Source organism: Quercus suber, unplaced genomic scaffold, assembly GCF_002906115.3.
Source record: "Quercus suber isolate HL8 unplaced genomic scaffold, Cork oak 2.0 scaffold_30, whole genome shotgun sequence".
Classification (NCBI taxonomy): domain Eukaryota; kingdom Viridiplantae; phylum Streptophyta; class Magnoliopsida; order Fagales; family Fagaceae; genus Quercus; species Quercus suber.
In genome coordinates, this window is record NW_027069495.1 from 835,536 (window position 1) to 850,232 (window position 14,697).

The 14,697-nt window shown below is 38.0% G+C and overlaps 1 protein-coding gene across 1 annotated transcript; it reads left to right on the top strand.

Moving 5' to 3' along the window:
• Positions 1-8,301: 8,301 nt before the first annotated feature.
• On the top strand, positions 8,302-9,063 carry LOC136066300 (uncharacterized). The gene is made up of 2 exons (XM_065770399.1): positions 8,302-8,474; positions 8,565-9,063. Exons 1-2 carry the CDS (start codon positions 8,302-8,304, stop codon positions 9,061-9,063), a joined length of 672 nt encoding a protein of 223 aa, XP_065626471.1.
• The last annotated feature ends 5,634 nt before the right edge of the window (positions 9,064-14,697 follow it).

The following is a 14,697-nucleotide window of genomic DNA, read 5'->3' on the forward strand; positions in this document are numbered from 1 at the left end:
AGAAACTGCAACAATTTCATTCCGGTATAAATACCGGCCATACCAGCATTGTTTCGGCCAACCGGGAAAAATATCGGATTTCGGCCAGTTAATAGATACTAGTTCGATACTAACCAGTAACCCAGAAATGGATTCATCCCTGACGCACTCACTGTCTCTTTTTTATCTGAAGCCAATTGCCTCTCACTAGATTTTGAGTGGTGGTAGATAGCGACACAAGCAGCGAAATGAACTCAAAACCAAAACTGTTAAACTAAGTGAGACAATACAGAACAGAAAGCTTAAAAGACAAAACTAATAGGAGAGCTAAAATCATTTGAAATTTGAAAGAGGGGAAGAATGTGTGAGAGAGTATATCAGTAACTTTTTTATTGAAAGATGTGAAAACCAGTGAATGTGGAAAGGAAAAAGTTAAAAAAGGCAGCAATACCCACGTGTGAAAAGATGAGTAAAGAAGGAGCTATTTGGCAGTAGTGTAACTAAAACAGCAGTTTTTAGTATTTAAACAACATTATTCATATTTTTATATATTTTTTCATCTATATGTATTTTTAAAAATTACAAACAACGTTATCAAAAACCTCCAAGTAATGTATTTATTGTTTCTTGATTCTTTCATTTGAATCCATTAGTGTTTTTTATTATTTAATTTTTTTTCACTATTGTCAAAAAAGAAAATATTTCCTTATTAAGTACTCTCTCCGTCCCACTTTATTTGTCTTCTATTCTATTTTGGAATGTCTCAAAATATTGTCATGTTTCTAAAAATAAAAATCATTAATTTACTAATATTCCTATTATACCCCTATTTTATTTTCAAAACTATTTGAAAAGAAAACCAACAAATATTTAAAAAAATCAATCTAATTGAGACACCTTTTTAGTTGTCTCATTAAAAATAACTGTTTAAATAAAAAAAACAACTGACTTGGAATCTTAAATGCCATTCTCTCATGAAACCCACAAAAAAACAAAAAAAAACAAAAAAACAAAAACAAAACAAACAAACAAACTGAACAATCCAACAAAGATAAAACTACAAAACACCTCACTGAAAATTTAAGGATTCAAGAAATATCCAAAGAAGGGAAAGAAAAAAGAAAAAAAAAAAAAAAAAATAGAAATGGATTCATCCCTGACGCACTCACTGTCTCTTTTTTATCTGAAGCCAATTGCCTCTCACTAGATTTTGAGTGGTGGTAGATAGCGACACAAGCAGCGAAATGAACTCAAAACCAAAACTGTTAAACTAAGTGAGACAATACAGAACAGAAAGCTTAAAAGACAAAACTAATAGGAGAGCTAAAATCATTTGAAATTTGAAAGAGGGGAAGAATGTGTGAGAGAGTATATCAGTAACTTTTTTATTGAAAGATGTGAAAACCAGTGAATGTGGAAAGGAAAAAGTTAAAAAAGGCAGCAATACCCACGTGTGAAAAGATGAGTAAAGAAGGAGCTATTTGGCAGTAGTGTAACTAAAACAGCAGTTTTTAGTATTTAAACAACATTATTCATATTTTTATATATTTTTTCATCTATATGTATTTTTAAAAATTACAAACAACGTTATCAAAAACCTCCAAGTAATGTATTTATTGTTTCTTGATTCTTTCATTTGAATCCATTAGTGTTTTTTATTATTTAATTTTTTTTCACTATTGTCAAAAAAGAAAATATTTCCTTATTAAGTACTCTCTCCGTCCCACTTTATTTGTCTTCTATTCTATTTTGGAATGTCTCAAAATATTGTCATGTTTCTAAAAATAAAAATCATTAATTTACTAATATTCCTATTATACCCCTATTTTATTTTCAAAACTATTTGAAAAGAAAACCAACAAATATTTAAAAAAATCAATCTAATTGAGACACCTTTTTAGTTGTCTCATTAAAAATAACTGTTTAAATAAAAAAAACAACTGACTTGGAATCTTAAATGCCATTCTCTCATGAAACCCACAAAAAAACAAAAAAAAACAAAAAAACAAAAACAAAACAAACAAACAAACTGAACAATCCAACAAAGATAAAACTACAAAACACCTCACTGAAAATTTAAGGATTCAAGAAATATCCAAAGAAGGGAAAGAAAAAAGAAAAAAAAAAAAAAAAAACTTTTCTTCAACTTGAATTAACACCATCTACTGTAGATAAAGAAAAGCTCTCTTAATGATATCACGATCACATTCAAGGTGAAGAGGAAGAGGACCTTGTTGCTTTGTTTAAGCATTGTTTCAAATATTGCTTGGCGCTCTGCATTGGTAAAAATTTTCTTTGATTTGAGTTGTAAAAGGTTTGTCTCTATCAAGTCACTCATCTTAATTTGTTTGGAAAGATAAGAATTGAAGAGAGGATAATGATAAAGGAGATGAGGCAAGGCAACAGATAGATTTTTATTTTGGCATGGAACCAATTTGCAAAAGGATAATGGGGAGCCAATACCCAATATTAAAAAAATTTTGCCGCCACTATTAAAATTTTTTTGCCACCATTGTAAAATCACTTATACTCCAGACTAATTCTTTTTTTGCCGCCACTATTAAAAAAAAAAAAAATCAGAGTTGGTGCCAATAAGATTCCTAATTTAGATTTGATTGAAAGATAAACTAGAATTTGTATTTGAAGTAATCCAAAATGCTTGGTGCCAATACCCAATAGTTTTGGTATTGTGATAGTTTTAGATTTTTCAAATTTGATTAAAAGGATAAATTACAATTTGTACGTGTAATTTCAAAAATGCTAACATAGGTAAGGAGCAGATTTTTGTGGGTGTAATTTCAGATTTAATAATTCAATTTTTTGATAAATTTATTTAAGGGTAGTTTTGGAAACTTATATATTTTTTAAAGGTAGACAAGACAATAAATGATGTTCCCTTAAAAAGTTTAACTTTTCAAACATAACAAACAAAGTGGGACGGAGGGAGCATTAACAACATCCCTACCCCCAGCACATTACCCTATCGTCATTTTGTACTTTTTTATTATTATTATTTAGTGTGCGTTTGGCTCCGCCTAAAAAGCTAGCTATTTTACTATTTAGCTTATTTTTGCTACTATTCATGAACCCCACTATACTTTTTAGTACTATTCATGGGTCCCATTATACTATTTTAGCTAATTTTTGCATTTATTTACAGTACTTTCAGCAAAAAGTTTTTAGTTTCAACAAAATAAGCAAATCTCAAACAGACCCTTACTACTTATAACTTCGAAGCTTAATTAGTATATAATTAATTACAAAAAAAAATACTAGTAAAATTATTAAAAGGCTACTAAATTTATTTGTTTTAAATGTTAATATATATATATTGTGGGGGGAGAAAAACCCAGCCCAACTTATTGGGCCCGAGGCCCTGAATGAGGAACACTCTTCATCCGAGGAGATAAGGCCTTCAGTCGGAAGCCCACGCCAATGGGGGACGCCTGGGGATGAGCACGTATACCATCCGAGGAGATACTCATATGTCCGAGTAGTCATGCGTCCTCGGATCCGAAGAGGTTTGATCAAACACGAGTATGGGAGGTTCAAGTGATCTATTTGACAAGTGTCAAGGGGGAGAAGGACCTCGGACACACATAGAGATAACGACCAGTTGGTCCAAATGATCCCACAAGCTCCTGCAATCCTCAGTGGTATGCCCATGGTTTGATGGTACTGACATAGAGATTATAGTGCGTCTCGGGGTTTCACATCTTATTCGGCCACACTAAAAGATTCATTCTTATTTTTCTTCAACTTGGTGTACTGGCTCTTTGAACACGGTTGACGGCTTGAGGATTTGATCCCTTGCCCGGCAAAATCCTTCGCGGTTTATCTGTATTGTACGTCCGACTTGAAATCCTCTCTCTCTGTAGGATAACCTTTCCTTTCCCTTCCCTTGTGTGATCTTCTTCGAACTTTAATACTTTTAATCGTCCATAAGCTGACGCAGTTTGAACTGGCTTCCAATAACGCCCTAAACCGTGTCAGTGGGAGGCCGAGCTTAAGTGCTAGGGCCATTCATCGAAATTGTCCTCTCCATCATTAACATTTCCCAGTACCTATCTGAGTATGTTCAAGGTCTCACCTTCCGCATGTAAGGATACAGTGAAGATAACGGCTGACCGCTCTTCGGCATGTAACAAAACGGGAACCAATGCTGAGTGAGTCTCTTAAGGATTGATGGAGTGCTTCCAAGTCAAACCACCTCATTGCACAGGTCCAGACTGGAAGGGAAAACCTTGCACATAGGCTTCTCTCTGGGTAGAAGCCATCCTTTGTGTTAAATGCTCACATCTCCACGGGGTCGTTTACCATTATAGATGGTGAACGTGGTCTGTAAACGCCGAGGGAGTCTGCCTCTATCCTGCGGTGAAAGGGACTCAGATATTGTGTTCAAAGCCTTACTCATGGCATCGTTCTCCTCCCGTGTGGGCTTCACGTTGGTCTCTTCGATGATTCGCTCCTCAAAGGAGGTCCTGCTGGTGTTGAGATCTTGCTGCTGTAAGGACTCTCGCTCTCATCAAGATCATCCTCAGAATAGAGAGAACCCGTTTCCTCTTTCATGGGACTCTCTCTTTAGTTTTTCATTTCAGTTGCAGTGGGTTCTCCTTTGCATGACATGTGACTTCCGCCATGGATTGGCCCTGGCTATACGATTGTGACCTACCTTCACGATTTTGCTTCCCTCCATTGGGAAAGGTCCTGTGTTGGGATGCCCTGGATTCTGTTGTGTTGCCCTTGTGCCATATCAACTGTTGTTCTTCACTTTCGCCAAGCTTTCCCCACAGACGGCGCCAATTGTAGGGTAGTTTTTGAAGCCAAAACCCAAAACAATGAATTTGTAGAGAGTGGGGAAAGGGCTAGGATAATGAATTGTGAATTAGCAAGTATTAAACAGAACCAATGAGAAAGTTGAATTAATGCCGGACAATGAACTCTGCCGAAGAAATTTTATTGATTGAATAGTGGTTACATTCTGGAGCTAAATAATACTTCTTTCTCTCTTTTTTTCATCCCCTTTCAGAGTACCTTTCTCGTTTATATAGCTTCCTTCTACTATCTCTCCGTCACATTTGTTCTCATCCAGGCACCACTTGAGTAATGTCCCATCAATCTTCTTTAGCCTTCAGGAGTGGTAGTGAGAAGCACTGTTCAGGGGTCCTTCCACATAAATGCGGCTCAAAGGTAGGTGCAGTGCATTAAACGAGTGGTGAGTCATGCCTCCTTTGATATTTCTCTGTTGTCNTACACAAGGTTGGGCTTTTACCCCCCCCCCCCCCCATACACACACACACACACATATATATATATATATATATAATATTTAGAAGCAGAAGCACTTATTATTGCTACGCTTTTTTGTTTGTTTGATACATGATAGAAATTCTACTCTAGTTTAATCTAAATGTGCGTTTGACTTCAAATTAAAAAGTCAGCTTATTTTACTATACAACTTATTTTTGCTATTATTCATGAGCCCTACTGCACTTTTTGGTACTATTCATGGGTCTCACTGTACTATTTCAGCTAACTTTTACCTTTATCTATAGTACTTGCTGCAAAAAAATTTTAGTTTCAGCAAAATAAGTGGATCTCAAACAGAAGTGTGTGTTTGGCGCCATATTAAAAAGCCGGCTTATTTTACTATTCAGTCTATTTTTGCTACTATTCATGACCTCACTGCACTTTTTAGTACTATTCATGGGTCCCACTGTACTATTTTAGCTAACTTTTATCTTTATTTACAGTACTTTCAGCAAAAAAAAATTATTTTCAACAAAATAAGCAGATCCCAAACAGACCCTAAGTGTATATGTGTGTAAAGTTCTCTCTTGGAGACTTGAACCTTAGCTTTTACTCTCTACACCCCACAATTCTACTCTAGTTTGTCTTATTCAGTCCATTCACTCCACTTTGGTCCTATTCAGTCCACGTCGATCCATTTAGTGTACTTCAGTCCACTTCAATTTAGTTCGGTCATCATCAGTTCATTTTGGTTTGCTTTGGTCCATTTCAGTCCATTTTGGACTAATTGGACTATAAATTGATTCCTTTTGTATGTTGCCTTTTCTAGTTTTAGGCTCAAATTTTGTTTTCTAAATTTTTTGGTTGGAAAGTATGAAATCTATTTGGGCGAGACTCTTTAGTTTTTAGTTAAAAATGTAAACAAAAAATAGGTATTAGAAATTATAGACATGCACCCTAAAAAGTAATAAAAATGATAAATATTCAAAAATGTTACATTAAAATTCTAGTTTCAATAATATAGCATTATATTTATATTTTGGAAAAAAAAAATGCTACAATTCTAAACTTATGTAATAATTTAAACTTAATGTAACATGTTATATGTGTTCTATGAGATGGGGGTGTACATTTACTTTCTTCTCTATCCATATAAAAAAAATTATAATTATATAATTTAAACCTTAATATTGAATTATGCTTTTCATACACACACACATATATATATATATAGAACTTATAAAAATACAAAATATTTTTAAATTGCACGTGCACTATTTATTTAACTTACAAATTTTAAATTATTTTATTATAAAATAATTATATTATATTTTTTTTTTCACGCATAATGTGAGTTTGTGACTAGTAATAATAAAAGTTAACTAACTTGCATACATTCTTCGGCCTTTACCTCCACCGGCAAGCAAGTTCCTCCGTAAAGGTTATATTCTCTCGTATCATGCATTACTAGCTAGTACTACCAGAAGGTCCAGTACCCCATTTTTTCCGTATGCAATATGCAATCAACAAATCTTAAATCTAAATCCCTCTAGTCCACCTTGACTGATCATACGAAAACCTAATCTATGATTCAAAAAGTCTTAAAATCATTTTTTTTTAAGTAAATAAGTATTTTATTAAATAAGACTAAACATAAATGAATCTAAAGAGTTACAAAAGGATATGTAAAGAAGGACAGTTATTCTAAAAACCAATTAAATAACAATCCAGGAGCAAACAATATTATCAAGTTAACTACGTTCCTAAAATTTCCATTTCTTTATAAGTACGACACATATTACATGCTTACTTTAATGTCTACATCACACATAACAGAACTAAATTTCAAATATTCGAAGAATACTTGTCTATCTAATTCTGCTAGCCAAATAAAAGGTTGGTGACCTTTGTTGGTAACACCCATTGAATGGATGAAAAACAAAGTTCCTCAACTCAAACACAACACTATAGTGTAACAAAAGATGCTCCACTATCTCCCCACTATTGGGCACGTACATGTACAGCACCATCCTACAAACTTATTTTCTCTCTTAATTAGATGAGTGTTGTTTGTTACAGGGGGGGGTAAAAGCCCAACCTTGTGTATTGGGCCTGGGGCCTCATTTTTGGGTTAAGTTATGTCCAAAGAGAAGAAAATGATTGGAAAGGATTCCACATGGGAGATATATCTGGAAGTGACTGTGGAGTATAGTCCGAAGAGATCATCAGCTGGCCGAAGAGCATATTCTCCTCAGATATAGAGAGTCTCAATCAAACAAGTACCGAAGAGGTCCAAGTGATCTGCCTAACAGTTCCAATGACGAGGATAAACTCTGGGCATGTCTGAAGATGATAAGAGCGAAGAAATATCTAAAGGAAAAAGCTGCTACCATCGTGTTTAATGCACTGCAACAACTTTTTTGACCGCATTTATGTGGAGAGGACTCCTGAACAGTGCAACTTCAACTACTAACACTCCTGAAGAACTAAAGAAGATATCTGATGTGACATATACTCAAGGTATTGCTTGGATGAAGAACAAGTGTACGATGAAGATAGTTCAGAAGGAAGCTATATAAACGAGAAAGATCTCTAAAGAAAGGGATTGGAAAAAAGAGAATAAGAAGGGGAGAAAGAATTTATTATAGCTCTAAGAACTGTAACCACTATTCAATCAATAATGTATTTCTTCGGGCGTCAATTCATTTCTTTTTTACGTGTATTTTCATGCTAGTTCATACATGGATATTATAGTTAACCGTTGCTAAATTCACAATCAATCTAGCTCTTTCACCCACTCTCTACAAATTCATTGTTTTGGGTTTTGGCTACAAATCCTAACCCTACAATCGGCGCCGTCTGTGGGGAAAGCTTGAGCGAAAGTGGAAGCAACAGTTGATAATGGCTAAACCAGGGCAACAACCAACAGAATCTAGGGCATCCTAACACGTAGACCCTTTTCTCAATTTGGAGCAGAGACAAGATCGTGAAGGTAGTGTGCATATTACGTATACTGATCGAAGCCAGTCACATGGCGGAAGTCACGTATCTTATGCAGAGAAGAACCAAAACATGCAACTAGAAATCGAAAGGCTAAAGAGAGAGTTACACCATGTAAAGAGGAAACGGATTTCTTCATATTCTGATGAAAGTTCTGATGACGAGCAGGACGTCACTTACAAGCAGAGATCTCGAACACCAGTCAGTGAACCCTTTTCCTATGAAGAAGAGCATCATCGCAAGAGGCAACCTTGAAGCCCATCACGTGGAGGTGTAGGGAACGATGCTATGAGTAAGGCTTTGAATCAAATCTCTAGGTCACCTTTCACATGCAGGATTGAAGAAGCAAAGCTCCCTCGTCGCTTTCATCAGCCGACGTTCACTATCTATAATGGTAAAACAGACCCTGTGGAGTATGTGAGCCACTTTAATCAAAGGATGACTATCTACTCCAGGGATAAAGCTTTAATGTGCAAGGTTTTCTCATCCAGTCTTGGACCAGTTGCAATGAGATGGTTTGACAACTTGGAAGCAAACTCCATCAGTTCCTTTAAGGAGCTCACTCAAGCATTTGGTTCCAGTTTTGTCACATGCCGAAGAGTAGCCAGGCCCTTATCTTCACTGTTATCCTTAAGCATGCAAGAGGGTGAGACCTTGAAAACTTATTCAGATAGGTACTGGGAGATGTTTAATGATATGGAGGGCAATTTCGATGGAATGGCCCTTAGCACGTTTAAGCTCGGCCTCCCCACTGACCATGGTTTAAGGAAATCCTTAATTGGTAAGCCAGTTACTAACATGCGTCAGCTCATGGATCGTATTAAAAAGTATTAAATAGTCGAAGAAGATCAACAACAAGGGAAGGAAAAGGATAAGGTTATCCCCTAAGAGAGGAAGGATTTCAAGTCGGATCGTTACAATAACAGTAAACTGCGGAGAGATTTTGCTGGGCAGTCAGGATCAACAAATCCTCAAGCAGTCAACACTGTATTCAAAGAGCCAGTACACCAAGTTTTGAAAAAAATTAAGAATGAACCATTATTTAAGTGGCCGAATAAGATGGTGGGAAACCCTAAGAGGCGTAATCATAATCTCTATTGCCAGTACCATCAAAACCATGGGCATACCACTGAGGATTGCAGGAGCTTGTGGGATCATTTGGACCAACTAGTCCGCAAAGGTAAATTGAGGCACCTCCTGCACCACTCTAATGGTCGAGGAGGTCAGATGAGCTCAGAGCCCCGAAGAGATGACCCTTCAAAGCCTCCATTGGGAACTATCAATGTCATCTTCGCAGCACCGGGGAGAACAAGATCCTAACCATCCAAAGTTATGTCAGTAGCCCGGTTACCTACAGGGAACTTTGGCCAAGGTCCAAAGAGAGCTAAACCGGATACTCAACCGGTTTTAGGGTTCTCAGACGAAGATAAGATTGGAACCATCTAACCCTATGATGATGCTTTAGTAATCACCCTTAGAATTGGAAGGTATGACGTGAGGAGGGTAATGGTGGACCAGGGTAGTGCTGTAGAGATAATGTACCCTGATCTCTACAAGGGGCTGAACCTAAAACCTAGTGACTTAACACCATACAATTCTCCTCTAGTTAGTTTTGAAGGAAGAGTCGTCACCCCGAAGGGCCAGATACGATTACCCGTACAGACTGGCTCAGAGGTAGTGGAGGTGGATTTCATTGTTGTAGACGTGTATTCCCCCTATATGGCAATTGTAGCCAGACCTTGGCTTCATACGCCAGGGGCTGTTTCCTCTACTTTGCATCAGAAAGTTAAATATCCATCCAAAGGACAGGTTTGTGAAATCCAAGGAGATCAATCTGTGGCCAGACAATGCTTAGTGGCCGCCATTCAGTATAAGCCCGAAACTGAGTCCTCGACCAAGGCCGAAAGGGGTTTATAGCAGTTAAAACATCGAGTATCGCTCGCCGAAGATCTAGACAAGGGCGCTAGATGAAAAGATTTAGTTCTTTCAGGTCGGATCTCAGTTGCCTCTTCAAGATAAAGAATAGCTAATAGAGTTCCTTAAAAGAAATCTTGATGTATTTTCCTGGAATGCTTACAAAGCCCCAGGGGTGAATCCCAAATTCATCTACCACCATCTGAAAGTCAACCCATTGATTATCCCCAAGAAGCAGCCTCCTCGGCGCCCATCTAAGGAACATGTAGATGCAATGAGAGAAAAAGTAACAAAGCTTAAACAAGCTGGAGCTATTAAAGAAGTTTTTTATCTGGAGTGGTTAGCAAATACTGTGGTGGTGAAGAAGAAGAACGGGAAATGGCAAGTCTGTGTAGACTTCACTGACTTAAATAAGGCTTGTCCTAAGGATCCATTCCTCATGCCAAAAATTGATCAGCTAGTAGATGCCACTATCGGCCATCCTCGAATGAGTTTCTTAGATACTTTCCAAGGCTACCACCAAATACCATTAGCCCCAAATGACCAGGAGAAGACTACTTTTGTCACCCCTATCGGGAACTACCATTATAAAGTGATGCCATTTGGTTTGAAAGACGCGGGATCTACCTACCAAAGAATGATGACGAGGATGTTTGAGTCACAGCTGGGTAAAAGTATCGAAGTTTATATAGATGACATGGTGGTGAAAAGCAAAGTCGTTTCTGAGCATGTAAAGGACCTTGGAAACGTCTTTGAAGTTCTGAGAAAGCATAAGCTGTGTCTAAACGCTTCCAAATGCTCATTTGGTGTGGGGTAAGGCAAGGTCTTGGGGCACATGGTGACGCACAGGGGAATTGAAGTTAACCCCGATCAAATAAAGGCCATCCACAATCTACAGGCTCTTCAAAATCCGAAAGAAGTTTATAAATTGACAGGAATGACAGCTGCCTTGAATTGATTCACCTCTCAATCAGTAGATAGGTGTAAACCTTTCTTCTCGTTGATCAACAAATGGAAAGGGTTTGAGTGGACTGAAGAATGTTCTTCGACCTTCTAACAACTTAAAGACTATTTGGCTCAGCCACCAATTATGTCCAGTCTTGAACCAGATGAGGTCTTGTTTGCCTACATTGCGGTGGCTCCTTCTGCTGTAAGTTTGGTACTGATACGAGTAGACCAAGGCGTGCAAAGGCGAGCTTATTATGTGAGTAAGTCATTACATGAAGTCGAGATTCGGTACCTGCTGCTGGAGAAAGCCATCTTCGCAGTAGTACTTGGTACGTGGAAGTTGCCTCATTATTTCCAAGCACATACGGTCGTTGTGCTCACACAACTTTCACTAAAAATCGTACTTAGAAGTGCTGACTATACGGAAAGAATAGCTAAATGGGGCACTATCCTAAGGGCTTTTGACATCAAATACATGCCTCGCACTTCAGTCAAAGGCCAGATCCTTACAGATCTAGTGGCCGAGTTCATAGAGCCTAGTTTAGAAGAGGTAATAGTAGAGAAGGACATGGATGAAAAATCGGTTGGCATGATTTCTCAACGATGTCTATCACCCTGGGAAGTATATGTTGACAGTGCAGCAAATCAGAAGGGTTCTGGTGTAGGACTGGTGTTAATATCTCTAGAGAAGATCGTTATCGAAAAGTCAATAAGACTAAACTTCACGGCCATAAATAATGAGGCCAAGTACAAAACTTTACTGATGGGAATGGCTATGATTCGAAGAATAGGGGGAAAGTCAGTGGAGGTATTCTCAAACTCGAGATTAGTCGTTGGTCAAGTACAAGGCGAGTTTGAAGTGAAGGATGAAAGAATGCTGGGATACCTAAGCCGAGTTAAGCATCTGTAGTTGGAGTTCGACTCTTTTAATCTGCTGCACATCCCCAGAAGTGGTAATGCACATGCTGATTCTTTGGCCACGCTCGCTACCTCTTCGACGCAAGATTTGCTGAGAGTTATCCTTGTCGAGGACTTGCATGGGCCTATAGAGGTAAGAAGAGAGGTAGTCCAAGTTCACCAAATCAGGGCTGAACTCAGCTGGATGGATCCTATAATTAAATTCTTGAAGGAGGATATTTTGCCCAAAAAAAGGGGGGAAGCTAACAAAGTCCAAAGGAAGGCAACCAGGTTCTGGCTATCCGAAGACCAGAAACTTTATAAACACTCCTATTCTGGACCGTACTTATTATGCATGCATCCCGAAGCGGCTGAGCTACTATTAGAAGAATTACATGAAGGAATCTGTGGGAGCCATATTGAAGGTGGATCTTTGGCTTACCGAGCCATTACTCAAGATTATTGGTGGCCGAATATGCAAAAAGAAGTTCATGAGTATGTTAAGAAGTGCGATCAATGTCAACGATTTGCGTCAAACATACATCAACCAGGTGGAGTCCTCAACCCACTATTTAGCCCATGGCCATTTACTCAATGGGGCTTGGATGTCGTGGACCCATTCCCTAAAGCCGTAGGAAACAAGAAGTACCTTCTGGTCGGCACAGACTATTTCACCAAATGGGTCGAAACTGAAGCTCTAGCCAACATCAGAGACGTAGATGTGCAGATATTTGTGTGGAAGAATATTGTCACTCGATTTGGGGTTCCTCATACTCTCATCTCGGACAATGGCCTACAGTTTGATAGCAAAGTATTCAGGAATTATTGTAGCAAACTGGGAATTACAAATAGATACTCACCCCTACCTATCCCTAGGGGAGTAGGCAAGCAGAAGCGGTTAACAAGGTCATAGTTAATGGATTAAAAAAGAGGCTAGACGATGCAAAGGACAAATGGGTGGAAAAATTGACACATGTACTTTAGGCATATAGAACTACACCTCGTAGATCTACTAGAGAAACCCCTTTTTCAATGACCTATGGAGCTGAAGCTGTCATACCTCTAGAGACTGGGTTCCTAACTATGAGAACTAATTTGTTCAGTCCGACCGGCAAGAATGAGCTGCTAGAAAAGAGTTTGGATTTGATTGAGGAAAGGAGAGAAAATGCAATGGTTCGATTAGCACATTACCAACAAAAACTCAAGCAGGGTTATGATGCCAACGTAAAGTTAAGGCTTTTAAAACCTGGGGATTTGGTACTCAGGAAAGTTATGGGCACTGCAAAGAACCCAGCTTGGGGAAAATTAGGACCCAATTGAGAAGGGCCATATCATATTACCTTAGGGCTGGCATTGGGGCGTATTTCTTGGAAGATTTGGATAGTCATGTAATACCACGCCCCTGGAATGTAAACAACGTTAAAAGGTACTATTATTAATCAAATCTTTACTTCAATCAATGTGCCAGTTTATTATGTAAAGTTTTTAGGCTTCCTTTAAGTGTTTAAACTTAAATTCAATCATGCCTGAAGTCCTCGGACTAGATGATTTGGGTTAGTTAGCACTCGTTTACAGTTCCTTTAAGTGTTTAAATTTAAATCCAATCATGCCTAAAGTTCTCGAACCAGATGATTTGGGTTAGTTAGCACTCGCTTACAGTTCCTTTAAGTGTTTAAACTTAAATCCAGTCATGCTTGAAGTTCTCGGACCAGATGATTTGAGTCAGTTAACACTCCGTTGAAACTTTCCTAAGTGTTTAAACTTAAATCCAATCATGCCTGAAGTCTTCGGACCAGATGATTTGGGTTAGTTAACACTCATTTACAACTCTCTTAATTGTTTAAACATATATCCAATCATACCTGAAGTCCTCGGACCAAATGATTTGGGCTAATTAACATCTCCATACAGTTATTATTAATGTTTGGATTTATAATGAATCATGCCTGAAATTCTTGGATGTATTTAACTCTAACTTACAATAGGATTCCTCAGTTAAAAATATGCTTTGCACACATTCAAGAAGGCCTGTGAGACTTTCATATCACTTATTGCTTTCATTGCTTATTAATAATTCTTGTATAAACCACTCTTTTCGGTATTAATTTAAGTTATTTGCCTCATCAGCCTGATATCACGGTTAAGTTTGCCTACACTACCATAATCACAAGTTATAGTTGTTCGCAATAATAGTGAGTCTTATAATATAAGCAACAAGGACATTAAAAGTAAAAGAGAAATGATTTTATTGATCAAAATAAAATGGTTTGCAAAACCTTACATAAAAAAAAAAAATAAAAAAAAAACCTATATAACAATACAAGTACGAAATAAAAACTCCTAGATATTTAAGTCTTTGTCTGAGTGGCCGAGGGATCAACTGTCTGACTGGGCTGGGCAGCAGCAACGTCTGGGACTTGTTCTTTATCCTTTTCTTGAGCACCCTCAGATCGCTTACTCATACTGCCAGCCAGATCAGACTTTCTGGTTGCTTCAGCAGGAGGAGGAGGGGTCTGGCCGACTGGGGGCTGCTCCAGAGCTTCCGAGAGTTCACGAATATCAGGATCGTAGTATATGCTCCCAAGTAGTCTCAAGTCGGATTCTGCAGGGACCCCAGCAGCATCCAATGCTTTTCCCCAAGTTACATCACAATACTCTCGGCTGATCGAGGCAAATTGCTCAGTAAGGTTAACTTGGGTCTCCACCCCC